This window comes from Tachysurus fulvidraco, chromosome 4 (genome assembly GCF_022655615.1).
Source record: "Tachysurus fulvidraco isolate hzauxx_2018 chromosome 4, HZAU_PFXX_2.0, whole genome shotgun sequence".
NCBI classification, from domain to species: domain Eukaryota; kingdom Metazoa; phylum Chordata; class Actinopteri; order Siluriformes; family Bagridae; genus Tachysurus; species Tachysurus fulvidraco.
The window spans coordinates 9,981,502-9,993,677 of NC_062521.1; the positions used below are offsets into that span (position 1 = coordinate 9,981,502).

Genomic DNA, 12,176 nt, shown 5'->3' on the forward strand with positions numbered 1-12,176 from the left:
TGGGTTTTTCTCCGTGATGACTGATGTCTGATTGACAGAACCACTTTAGTGTGCGCAGGAACGTGCTCGAATAATGTAGAGGGGGTTTTCTGGCATGTGGCTGTCTGTCATCTCACTGACATGTGAATAAGAAGTGTGTGTCCCTTTGTTACATTACAGTAAAAACATAAAGCTAGAAAAACTTGTAAGTAAAGGACAATTTCTGTTGTCCAAATAAGAGTGAGAGAATTGATATTGGACCTGGAACTCGCTTTCTGTCGTTATACACCTGACAACTAGTTAAACAATTTACTGTATTGAAAAAAAACAACATTAGCACCTGCTTTAATTCTTCTTGTCCGAGTTGTCACACTCGTTTAGCACTTTAGATAACGCCAGTTTTATGCAACCAGTCACAGTTATGGTGTCTGTTTACTATGAAGTAGTATTTCTATATTAGAATGCTCTGACTGTAGTAGATACTGTAATTATGCTGTTTCGACTCGGGCCTCCCGGGCTTGCAGTCCTGCTGCGCTCGCACTCTGCCCGGCTAATTGGAAACAGAGACAGCAGGAATGTTAGCGACGCTGCCAAGAGGGGCAGCGGCGGGCGTCTCGTTCACTCGTTCACTCAGCAATCCGGCTGCAGGGGTACTACTCGGGGGCAGGATGCCTCGCTCCTCAAGCTTGCAACAGGATGCCAAAAAAAAAGGGTGCATGTGTGGTGTGATGAGCACAGCATATAATGTTCAGGGTTGCTCAGGTCCTGTTTAAACCTTTTGTCACATAAACAGCTTTCAGCGCTTCATTTCCGTAGGTTCGTATTACAGCCGCAACAAACAAGTGCAGCCCAACCCACTGGACAGCACAAACATCTCAAAAGAAGTGATTTCTGGGGGTAGATAGATGTTTAAGGATACATATGTGGCTTCGTGTGTGTGTGGAGTTTGCATGTTCTCGCCGTGCCTTTGGGGTTTCCTCTGGGTACTCCGGTTTCCCCGGTCCAAAGACATGCATGGTAGGTTGATTGGCATCTCTGGAAAATTGTCCGTAGTGTGTGATTGTGTGAGTGAATGAGAGTGTGTGTGCCCTGCGATGGGTTGGCATTCTGTCCAGGGTGTATCCTGCCTTGATGCCTGATGACGCCTGAGATAGGCAAAGGCTCCACGTGACCCGAGGTAGTTCGGATAAGCGGTAGAAAATGAATGCATGAATGAATGAATGAATGTGGCTTCGTATGAGACATTTAACTAAATACTGTCTTTTCTCTCTCTCTCTCTCTATCTCTCTTTCTCTTTCTCTCTCTTTCTTTCACTCCATCTCTGATTCCCTGCTTGATCTGTAAAGATCAAGAGATTTTTTCGCTTCCTTGACGGCTGCAACCGTTTTGTCTTTGCAGCGATTTTAAATAACAAACTATTGAATTACTCTCACTACCGGATGCAGTATATTATCACATATAGTGAGTGTGTAAAAGTGGTAAAGCTATAAGACCACATGACCTCAGCACTGCATTCTGCCCCAGGTCTAATGCAGAGATAGCAGCGTGACTCTGCCTCTGGCACCGTGCCCTGCAGCCCAAGCAAACCAATATGGCAGAGTAGAGTCTGGTGTCTCCTTTTAGCCTGGAGAGTTCTCATCACCTCACGCAGGCCCAAGCACATCCCAGCAAAATCCATTAGTCAGGAATCAGTAAAGAACCACACCGACAGAGTGATGAAGAACGAGAGATGGAATCATCAAGCAATCAATTCTCAATCAGACTGTTTTACAAAATTAATCCTTATTGCTGCGTGAAAGTTTTTTTTTCTCCCTCCATCTCTTCCCACCTGATCTCTGAATTCTTTTAGAAAGATGCCAGTTGTTGTCATTTTAAACCATTACATTTTCCCGTTATAAAAAAGCTACTAAAATAGACACTGTTAACAAATCTGATGCTGCCGTCACAATCAGGCGTCCAAGAAGAATGAACCAGATCAAAACTACTTGAAACTTCAAGCTGCTTTTCAATCAAGGCTCGATCCTAGTCCAACCTGTTTGTGTTTTGTTGTAGCAAGTCTTTAAATTTAAGAATCTAAGTCTCCTTTGAGGTGTGTGTGGTGTGGGTTACTATAAAAATCTGTCATGTTTGACGACTTTCTGCCTGTAACATAGCAACACTGGGCGAAAAGGAGGTGTTTCGGAGTTGCTCTGCAGTCGATTCGATGCCGGCGTAGGCATATTATTCCTTTCGCGTGTACTCGTACTGTGAAGAACCGCACCGCGGCTTAGATAACATCAGTTGCGTGCAGTTGTGGTGAGTGTGTTTTTCGGGGAACGTGGTCGATTTTACTTTGAAAGCTGCATCCTCCCTCCGCTGCTGCTTCCTCAGTCTCTTTCTATTCTCTGCGGTCTTTCCGTCACATCTTTTTCGAATGCGTCATCCTCTGCCACTGACGAGTCTCGGTTTCTTCTCTAGAGATGACTGTGCCTTTCACACTATGGCCAACTGGTTATGCCAATGGTACAGGCTGTGTACAGAGGCATGCTGGGATGCAGGGTGTAGTACGTGGCCATATGGTGGAAGGATTGATTTTTTTCTTTTGCTTTTTTTTAGGTCCCAATTTCAAATATTCAGAGCCATGTAAAAGACACGAACCCTTCATTCCCTCCGTATTTTATAACTGTAAGTGTAATTTTCATGCCTTTTGAATATCTGTTTTCATGTCCAACTCCACACCATCTCGTTCGCTTCGATCCGTGTGTTTTTTCATCTTTTCCAGTATTTCTTTCTTTAAAAACAACAACAAAAAGAAAAAAGCAGCACTATACAATAACACAATAGTCAAGTGTACACTAGCTCCTGCTTTCTGAAGCAGATTCCTCATGTCACATGGGCTCAGTGTAAGCAGTGCCATTGTGCTCTTTACAGCATGAATCAAATGGGATGAATGGATTAATTATATTACCCGGGCTGCTAGATGTCGTCCGAAACGATCATCTTGCTCTTTTCCGCACTACTGAGCTCATAATGATACGAGATCCCGATTCAGACAATTTCAGTATAAACTGGCTCTGTTCAGCGTGTTATCAGTTTAAATCAACAGGAAGCAGTCTTATCTTTTACCATTGTACACTGAAGCCCATATTTCCTCAACTGCACAAATCATCAGTGTGTTCAGCTAAACAAACCTCAGAGTGCTCAGTACAGTAAATAAAAACGCTAGCTTACACGAACATATGGCTACACATCAAGCTCACTGATATCGCACTCGATTTTACTGTGTAGCACGTAATCCTTATAGAGTATAATTTTTTTTTAAATGCAGAAGCAAGAAATATCTATCTATTTGTTTGTTTATTGCTTGTGTTTTATTTTTGTTTGTGCATTTATTTATTTTGATTTTAATGTCTGTTTTGTTTGTTTATTTTTAGTTCTTTCTTTCTTTCTTTCTTTCTTTCTTTCTTTCTTTCTTTCTTTCTTTCTTTCTTTCTTTCTTTCTTTCTTTCTTTCTTTCTTTCTTTCTTTCTTTCTTTCTTTCTTTCTTTCTTTCTTTCTTTCTTTCGTTTTTGCTTATTGGAGTGTTCTTGTTCACGTGGCTGAGTTTCTGATGGCATCCTCTGGGATGTGTCTGCACTACGTAGGGTCTTAACTGTCCTGTCTAGGGGTTTTTTGGCACCCTGTGTAGCTCTTTGGGAATTTGGGATGTAGCCAATGAGTTGCAGATGAGTTTTTATTTGATGATGTAAAATCTAGATGAATATATCAGCAAAAAGAAAAAAATACTCTGGGTAAATAAACACCAACTCAGCTGTGAGGTGTTTTTTTGTATACTGTGAGTCTACTGATAATGCTACTCTGTCACTGTGTAATTACTTTATTTAATTTACTGTGCAGTCACTGTCTGTCTGTCTGTCTGTCTGTCTGTCTGTTTGTCTCACTCTCTGCCTCTCTCTCTGTTTCTGTCTATCTCTCTGTCTGTCTGCCTGTCTGTCTGTCTGTTTGTCTCACTCTCTGCCTCTCTCTCTGTCTGTCTCTCTGTCTGTCTGACTGTCTGTCTCACTCTCTCTCTGTCTGTTTGTCTGCCTCACTCTCTCTCTCTCTCTTTTACTCACTCTGTCTGCCTCACTCTCTCTGTCTGTCTGTCTGCCTCACTCTCTCTCTGTCTCTGTCTGTCTCTCTCTCTCTCTGTCTCTCTCTTTCTCTCTCTCTCTCTCTCTCTCTCTGTGTCTCTCTCTCGTGCTGTTACTATGGAAACAATAATGTATTAAAGGGAGTACACTAATATAAACTTGTCTGTGTTACACTACGTGTGGTCTTATAAAATATGTAACATTTAGGCATTTTGTCAGACGCTCTTATCCAGAGCGACTTGCGTCTATACAGCTAAGCAATTGATGGTTAAGGGCCTTGCTCAGGGACCCATGAGTCTGATCAGTGGTTCAACACCTTAACCACTAAGCTACCACTTCTCCAAATAATACGTCTTGCTGACCAATCAGAGTCGAGCACTCGAGCTCGCCATGGTGTGCCGCTTTGAACAGAACAGAAAAGGGTTGCAGCAGGAAAATGACACACGGAAAGATATCTTTACCCCGATCCATCAGCGTGCTGACTATTGGGTTGAGGAGAATAGTGTGTGTACACTACACAGAAACACCCTGGATCTGGATGTGTGTCAGTACGAGCCTGAGGTCTCCATGCGTTCCTTTTGACCTACTTTCACTCCATTTCTGTGCTGGAATTGTGTCAGTGTGACATGGTGAAATCACACAGGAATGCAGTCTGCTTTAACCCATCACCATCATTCTGAGCGGCCACCGTGTCCTTCAGGAAGTTAAACATGAATTCGTATATTAAAAGTGATATTCTGAGCTCACATATAGGGACTTTGCAGTTATATTTAAACGACTCACCTCGGGTCATATTTTACACTGCGGTATAATGCGGATTTCTCTACAATGATTTGCATGACCGAAAGCTTCAGCTGTGCCCTGTGTCTGTAGTTCTAATGAGCTGCCACTGCTGGGCCCCTGAGCAAGGCCCTTAACCCTCCATTGCTCAGTTGTATAAAATCAGATTAAATGTCAGTCGCTCTCGTTAGAAATGTTAGAAATGTAAGAGTGACATCATCTCACTTTGTTCATTCTCCACCAACATTAATAGTCAAAGTTGATTTAAAACCGTTTCTAAGCAAAGCACTTTGCTGCAGCATAGCTTTTGGTCATAATTGTATGTAATTGTGTAATTTCTGGCCACGCCTCCTTGTTGTCACATGTCGGCATTACTGCTACAAGCAATACAGTCATCAGGTCAGTGATGGAACTGCAGCACACTGCACAATATCTTAGGGACCTACTTTCCGACAGATTCGATAAGGAAATTCTCATGACAACATGTGTGTATGAAGAGCTTGTCATGTGTTTGAACACTCCCAGTCATGTGCAGCGTTCAATCTCCACATGGTGATTCTTTTACTAGGCCTCTTTCCGTCACCTTCTTCCACACCCCATCCACGTTTTACACTCTTTATTTTTCTTCTTGGTTCGTCAGTGTGTTTTGCAGAAAGATTTCTCCTGCATGCTTCTCCCTCATCAGCGCAGTCTAGTTAAGTGTCTGTGTTCTGAGACATGGTATTAAAAGCCGTTGGTCACTCATTAGTCAGATTAATAAAAGTACAGCGTGATCATGAGTAGGAGCTGACTGCATGTATACACGCAAACTAAACTTTTGTGCTGCTTTCTCCGGGTCTGATTAAACACACACACGCACAGAGAAAGAGACAAACAAATAGACACAGGCAGACGCATGCACGCACATATACACACAGACAAAAAGTATGACACACACAGACAAATAGACACACACATACACACATTTACAGACATATACAGGCAGAGACAAACCAGTACACACAGACAAATAAATAGAAACACACACACACACACAATCAAATTCATAAACACATATACACTGACAAATAGATGGACATATAGAAACGTAGGCCCAGACAAATGGACACGTACACAGACAAACAGAGACACACAAATACATACAGGGAGAAATAAACAAATACACACACAGCCTCAGGGTTACAGGATGTGTATGGGATGTGTTTGGAACCAGGTGCAGGTGATTATAGAGCCGTTTGTTGGGCTCCACAGAGCAGATGCACATACACACACGCGCACACACACACACACACACACACACACACACACACACACACACACACACGTGTTGTGTTGATGAGCAGAGCATCTGCGCTGACATTACAAGCTGTCTTTCATTTAAACCGCTGTGTGCTTCAAAGAGCGAAAAACTAATGGACTCGGCCCAATTAAACTGCCACCCTCTGCTATTTAGAGGAGGCAGTGATGCTACAGAGAGAAAAACAAAAACAAATACTTTTCACACCTATACATCTTGTGTGTTGTGTTGCTTTTAACCTGTAGCTTGATCATAGCTAACAGTTGGGCTTGAATAAAATATTAATGTTTATTAATCAATAGAATATTCAACCCACATGAAATCCCCTTCTCTCCACCCCACTTTAGTTACAATGCTTTGAGAATAACGACAAATCTTTTATTATGATAATGATGATAACTAAATACATGGCAGGAGAAATCTCTAACTCACTCTCACTCACTCATTTTCTACCACTTATCCGAACTACCTCGGGTCACGGGGAGCCTGTGCCTATCTCAGGCGTCATCGGGCATCAAGGCAGGATACACCCTAGACGGAGTGCCAACCCATCGCAGGGCACACACACACACACACACACACACACACACACACACACACACACACACACAGACTCATTCACTCATGCAATCACACACTACGGACAATTTCCCAGAGATGCCAATCAACCTACCATGCATGTCTGGACCGGGGGAGGAAACCGGAGTACCCAGAGGAAACTCCCGAGACACGGGGAGAACATGCAAACTCCACACACACAAGGCGGAGGTGGGCATCGAACCCCAACCCTGGAGGTGTGAGGCGAACGTGCTAACCACTAAGCCACCGTGCCCCCACCAGGAGAAATATCTGTTGGAGAAAAAAAAACTTACACAAAATCAGAGTAATGCTAAGGGTCTTGTCAATGCTACTGTCTTAACCTGCCTCAGGTTAAATCGTATTTAATATTCATTCATTCATTCATTCATTCGTTCATTTTCTACTGCTTTATCCGAACTATTCCTAATTATATAGGAATTCCATATGCCATGCAATGTCCGAAATAACACCACTGCTATTATTAGAAACAATTTTGCACCGTTGCCTTATATGGGCGTGGGCGGAGCACCACTGCAACCACCGTTTTTGACAGACTGAGGAAAGTTCTTTCGTGACTCAGAACTCTACGTTAAAGTTAAAGCATATGAGAAGCTTTAATGAAGACTGTAGCAGAAGAGCATTCAGGTCAGTAGAAGCTGGAAACGTGCCCTCCTGCTGCGTTCACACACACACACACATACTACAGCGACGAGATGGTGGTGACGTAACAAAGTCGGGAAAGGTTTTACTTTATGCAAATATAAAACATTCTGGTGTCTTATTACTGTACCACAGGCAGGGAAGATGTGACAAACAGCCCACACTGCATCTCCTTCATCTCGTGTTATATGACGCAGAGATCCGTATGTGGGCGTGTCCAGCTGTGCAACAATATAGAGAAAAGTTCTACTTTATGCAAATACCAACCAATGGGAGTGAAGATATTATATGATCGATGCAGATGTACACTGCTGAAATTTATCCACAAACGCCAAATATCTCCAGAATGTTTTATTTCCGCGGCAAGAAAACGGATTTGGAATTCTAGTTGCTCCACCCACTGATAAACCTTGTTACCATGGCAACCAGTAGTTGGAGCGCCTACTGAGCACTTCATAGTACAGAGACTGGAGACTTGAACAGATAAAATCACTGTGTGTGTGTGAGAGTGTGAGCTTTAGTCCACTATCTGTATGTCTGTAACTGAATGATTTTTATTCAGTAAGCATCTGTTGATGCAGATCTGATGTGACTACAGAGACATTTTTACTAACACAGCATTTAAATTGATTTACAGTTGTAGGTTTGTGAGAGTGTGTGTGTGTGTGTGTGTATTTGTGGCAAGACTTTGACATCTCTGTGCGGTTTCCCCCTTTTTCTGCGTCCCTCTCTCGCTGTCCCTCATAGCAGAGTAAAATCACACACGTGTGTGATTGCGTGGCGGAATGGCAGAGGTTAAAGTTGTAGGCGCAGAGTTTTAGCCACTCCCTGAACCAACCAATATTTTCTTTTTTTATCCTTTATCTCCTCCTCTTCTCGCCGAGCTCTCTTACTCGCTCGTTCACTCTGTAGGCTTTGTGTGCACGGACAGACGTGTGCAGAGCTGTATGAGAGAGAGAGAGAGAGAGGACAGGATTTCTATTTTGTCTGTAGAGAAGGAAAGAGAGATACGAAACTGTGCAGAGAGGAAGTGGGACTTGCACAAGATAGAAAGAGAGAGGGAACCATAGACCGAGGACTTGCAGCCAGGAGGAGATTCTGCAGATACATACATACACAAACAAAAACGCTCAGCCGACACACGTTTGTAAGGAGAATGGAGGACAGTTCAGCGAGTGTGGCTCCTGTCTGCAATTCTGCAGTCGTGCTTAACAACCACTGCACGGGTAAGAGCACAGGCTCGGGGGAGGTGCGTGTGTGTGTGTGCGAGTGCGTGTGTGGTGTGTGTGCATGTCTTTGAGCATGTGCACTTATGAATCTAGTCTAAGGAATAGTGATTGGTCCATGTTTGATTTCGCCATTTATCCCTTTGTACACTAGTCTAAATTGTTTTTGTATGTTTGTCTGTGTGTGTGTGTGTGTGTGTGTGCTTGTGTAGTCATCATGACAAAGTTTGTGTATCTCTTCTTGATGCGTCTTCTTCTCGGCTCTTCAGGAGCAACTCGTGTGTGCCGGCAGATGAGGGATGTGTGTGTGCCTTGTGGCTTTAGAGGGAAGCCACTTCTTTTCTCCTATTAAAAGTCCTCTGGTGGTGTTTCATTCATAACCCGCTGGACTACACACCAGTGCTGTCTGATTGGACAATATAAGACCAATATCAGGATAAATAATAAATAAACTTCACATTATAATTTATTTTTCTAACAGTGATACTTTCATAATCCCAAACAACCAATTTTTTTTCCCTTTAATTCGGTGATAAATGCTGTGTTTTGTTCAATATTTAATTAGTCTAACTGACTAATCATTTTTCTGATGCATGACGTACTTGAGTATCATAAAGATATTTTGCAACACTGCTACCCCAGCCAGGGGGATGGTGTGTGTGCAGCGTGCTTGCGTGTGCGTGTACAGTATGTTTTAGAGTGAGAGAGAGAGAGAGAGAGAGAGAGAGAGAGAGAGAGAGAGAGAGAGAGAGAGAGAGAGAGAGAGTGAGTATGAATGTGTGGCGCATGAGCTGTCTGACTGACTCTTAATACAGAGGATATGAAACAGACACACACACATACACATGCATGCACACACTCACACACACACACACATTATGATGGTGAGTTCATGGGCCAGTGAGGACGGGTGTTACTTCCTCTCTTTGTCATATAAACACAGCAGTTATAGGAACTGCTGGTCAATGAGTAACCAGTGCAGCAACATTTGGTGTGTGTGTGTGTGTTTGTTTTGTGAGTTTTACTCAGAGCGTATGTGTGCTCTGGTTACATTTGCCATTCATTTGAATGTAACAGTTAAACCTCCAGGTTGCATTCTGGACAGTTTGTTGAACACAATCCAGCACGTTGTTGTGTACAGTCCTGTGCTTTCCCCAGCTTTTGTTTCCTTCTCTTCCTTAGTCCCAACCCCCCTTCTCTCTCTCTCTCTCTCTCTCTCTCTCTCTCTCTCTCTCTCTCTCTCTCATTCACTTCCCTCAATCCCCAATCCAAGTTTCTCAGCCTGCACCTTCCTCATCAATTACCAACAAACCAAAACACGCAAATGCAAAATAGAGTTTTATGAAAAAAACACAAAAGCTCATGTGATGAAACACAATGGAAAACTGAATTGAATAACTTTGCATATGATTCAATCGAAATTAAATGAGCTATATCATATGTGCTATTTGTTTGGAAGCCAACTATGAAGTTGCATGTTATGCATGTTATGTACACAAACACTGAGTGCATGAGCATGTATAATCTGTTAGGAAGTGTCACAGATCTGATGAGAAATACAGATTAAAAACTCCAGTGTTGCTACTTTAGCTTCTGCAGCGTTATCGTATATGAAGGAATGATCAAAGCTCAGCATGCAACTCGATCTTCTTTCAGCAAGCCCTTTCTTTCCTCTAGCTGACGCTCTGTTTCTCGCCATCACCCTCTATAGGCGTGCTGAAAATCATAACACGTTTTCCTCACACACATTCACACGCACACACCTGCACACAGGTTATAGACCGATTATACTGCTATAGTCTGTTGTATTTTGTTGCACTGTGTTATTCAGCTATTTGGCACCTGAGTGTGTCACACAGTGTTTTGTTATCCTGTCTCTGTGTGAAAGTGAGTGTGCTTTGGTGTGTCTTCTCTTGTTTGTGTTTTGCAGTAGGCTCCTTGTTCACTGATTACAGCCTGTTGCTGTCCCAAATGTGTTATGTATTATGTAATAAAATTTTAAAACTCGTATAGCGTACAGGAAGTTTGAATGAAGGTGATCTGTGATTTTAATGTATTCATTTTTATTATACATTTAAGAACAATGTTATTCTGTTCAGGGTCAAGAGTGAAGTGGGTGTTTAGTACTGTACAGCAAACTGGTCTGGTTTGAGGTAAAGTGTATTTAGCATAGTACAGTATAGCTGGTCTGATGTGAGGTAAAGTGTATTTAGCATAGTACAGTATAGCTGGTCTGATGTGAGGTAAAGTGTATTTAGCATAGTACAGTATAGCTGGTCTGATGTGAGGAAAAGTGTGTGTGTTCAGTACAGTACAGTAAAGCTGGTCTGGTGTGAGGTAAAGTGTGTATTTAGCACAGTACAGCATAGCTGGTCTGGTGTGAGGTAAAGTGTGCATTTGGTACTGTATAGCTGGTCTGATGTGAGGTAAAGTGTGTGTGTGTTTGGTACAGTAAAGCTGGTCTGGTTTGAGGTAAAGTGTGTGTTCAGTACAGCATACAGTAGCTGGTCTGGTGTGAGGTAAAGTGTGTTTAGTACAGTATAGCTGGTCTGATGTGAGGGAAAGTGTGTGTTCAGTACAGTAAAGCTGGTGATGTAGCTCCAGTAGATCTGACTGCACAGTAAAGTTGGCATGTACTACACTAAAGCTGCTGTCTATTATGGGATGTTGTATGATGGAGCTTGCATATAGTGATATACAGTGGAGCTGGTGTGCAGTTGTATAAAGCTGCAGTGCTCAGTACAGCTCACTGGCTGGTGTCATTCTGCATTTGTAGTGTGAACAGCAGTGCATCCTGATGTGTAACGCCCGACAGCTTTCACTCTGAATTCTTGCACAGCATATATTACTCATGCTGCACACTCTTTGCACTCCCAAGTGCAATTTACTCACAATAATCACGCAGTTCTTAAACCAGATGAACAGATCATTTTATTTTCATGCTAATCTTAGTATACTTGTATTATTTGTATTTTAATTCTCTTTGTTTTATCCTCTTTTGTATAACGATCAGGCCGTATACACAAGAGGACACTGGAGACTTTCCTACTAAACCATGAAGACAAGAATGACCGTTAAACATGTATAAATGGACTGTTATCCTCTTAAAGACCACAGACAACTCTTTTACTTAGAAAATATGTATTTAAGAGTCTTCCAAAATGTTTCACCAATCTGAGGAGCTCATATAGCTCATATAGCTGCTGAGATGACACAGTGAAAATACAGTGGGGGAAAAAAGATTACTAGAAGAACTAATAGCCATTGATGCTGGCATGGCATAAATAGAACGACAGTGGCCACAACAAGCCTCCTCTTATACGCACGCTTTAATTTTACTGTTGAATGCTTTCACATCCTCCTAACTCTTCAAGTCTAATAACACATTACAGGTCTACTTCTAATAAGACCAAGACGAGACTTTTGGCACATCGATGATACAACTTGTAAAAAAATTTGGCCGTGTGTATGAAGTGTATTCATCAGATGTCAGCTTTAAATCAAACGTATACTTGTGGAGTTTTGCTGTGTTGCAGGTTTGAT

General features: G+C 42.3%; 1 protein-coding gene across 5 annotated transcripts in view; it reads left to right on the plus strand.

Annotated features, from left to right (window-relative positions):
- The window catches only part of LOC113645027 (echinoderm microtubule-associated protein-like 4), a 75,188-nt gene that overhangs the window by 25,597 nt on the left and 37,415 nt on the right, over positions 1–12,176 (plus strand). For 3 of the 5 annotated variants that reach the window (XM_027150307.2, XM_027150308.2, XM_027150310.2), the window contains exon 1: positions 8,336–8,633. The exons of the other annotated variants lie outside the window; for them this stretch is intronic. In XM_027150307.2, coding sequence (XP_027006108.1) covers positions 8,564–8,633 — 70 coding nt within the window. In that variant the 5' untranslated portion in view covers positions 8,336–8,563. Of the gene's footprint in view, positions 1–8,335; positions 8,634–12,176 lie in introns of those variants that run through there. 5 annotated transcript variants of the gene reach the window in all.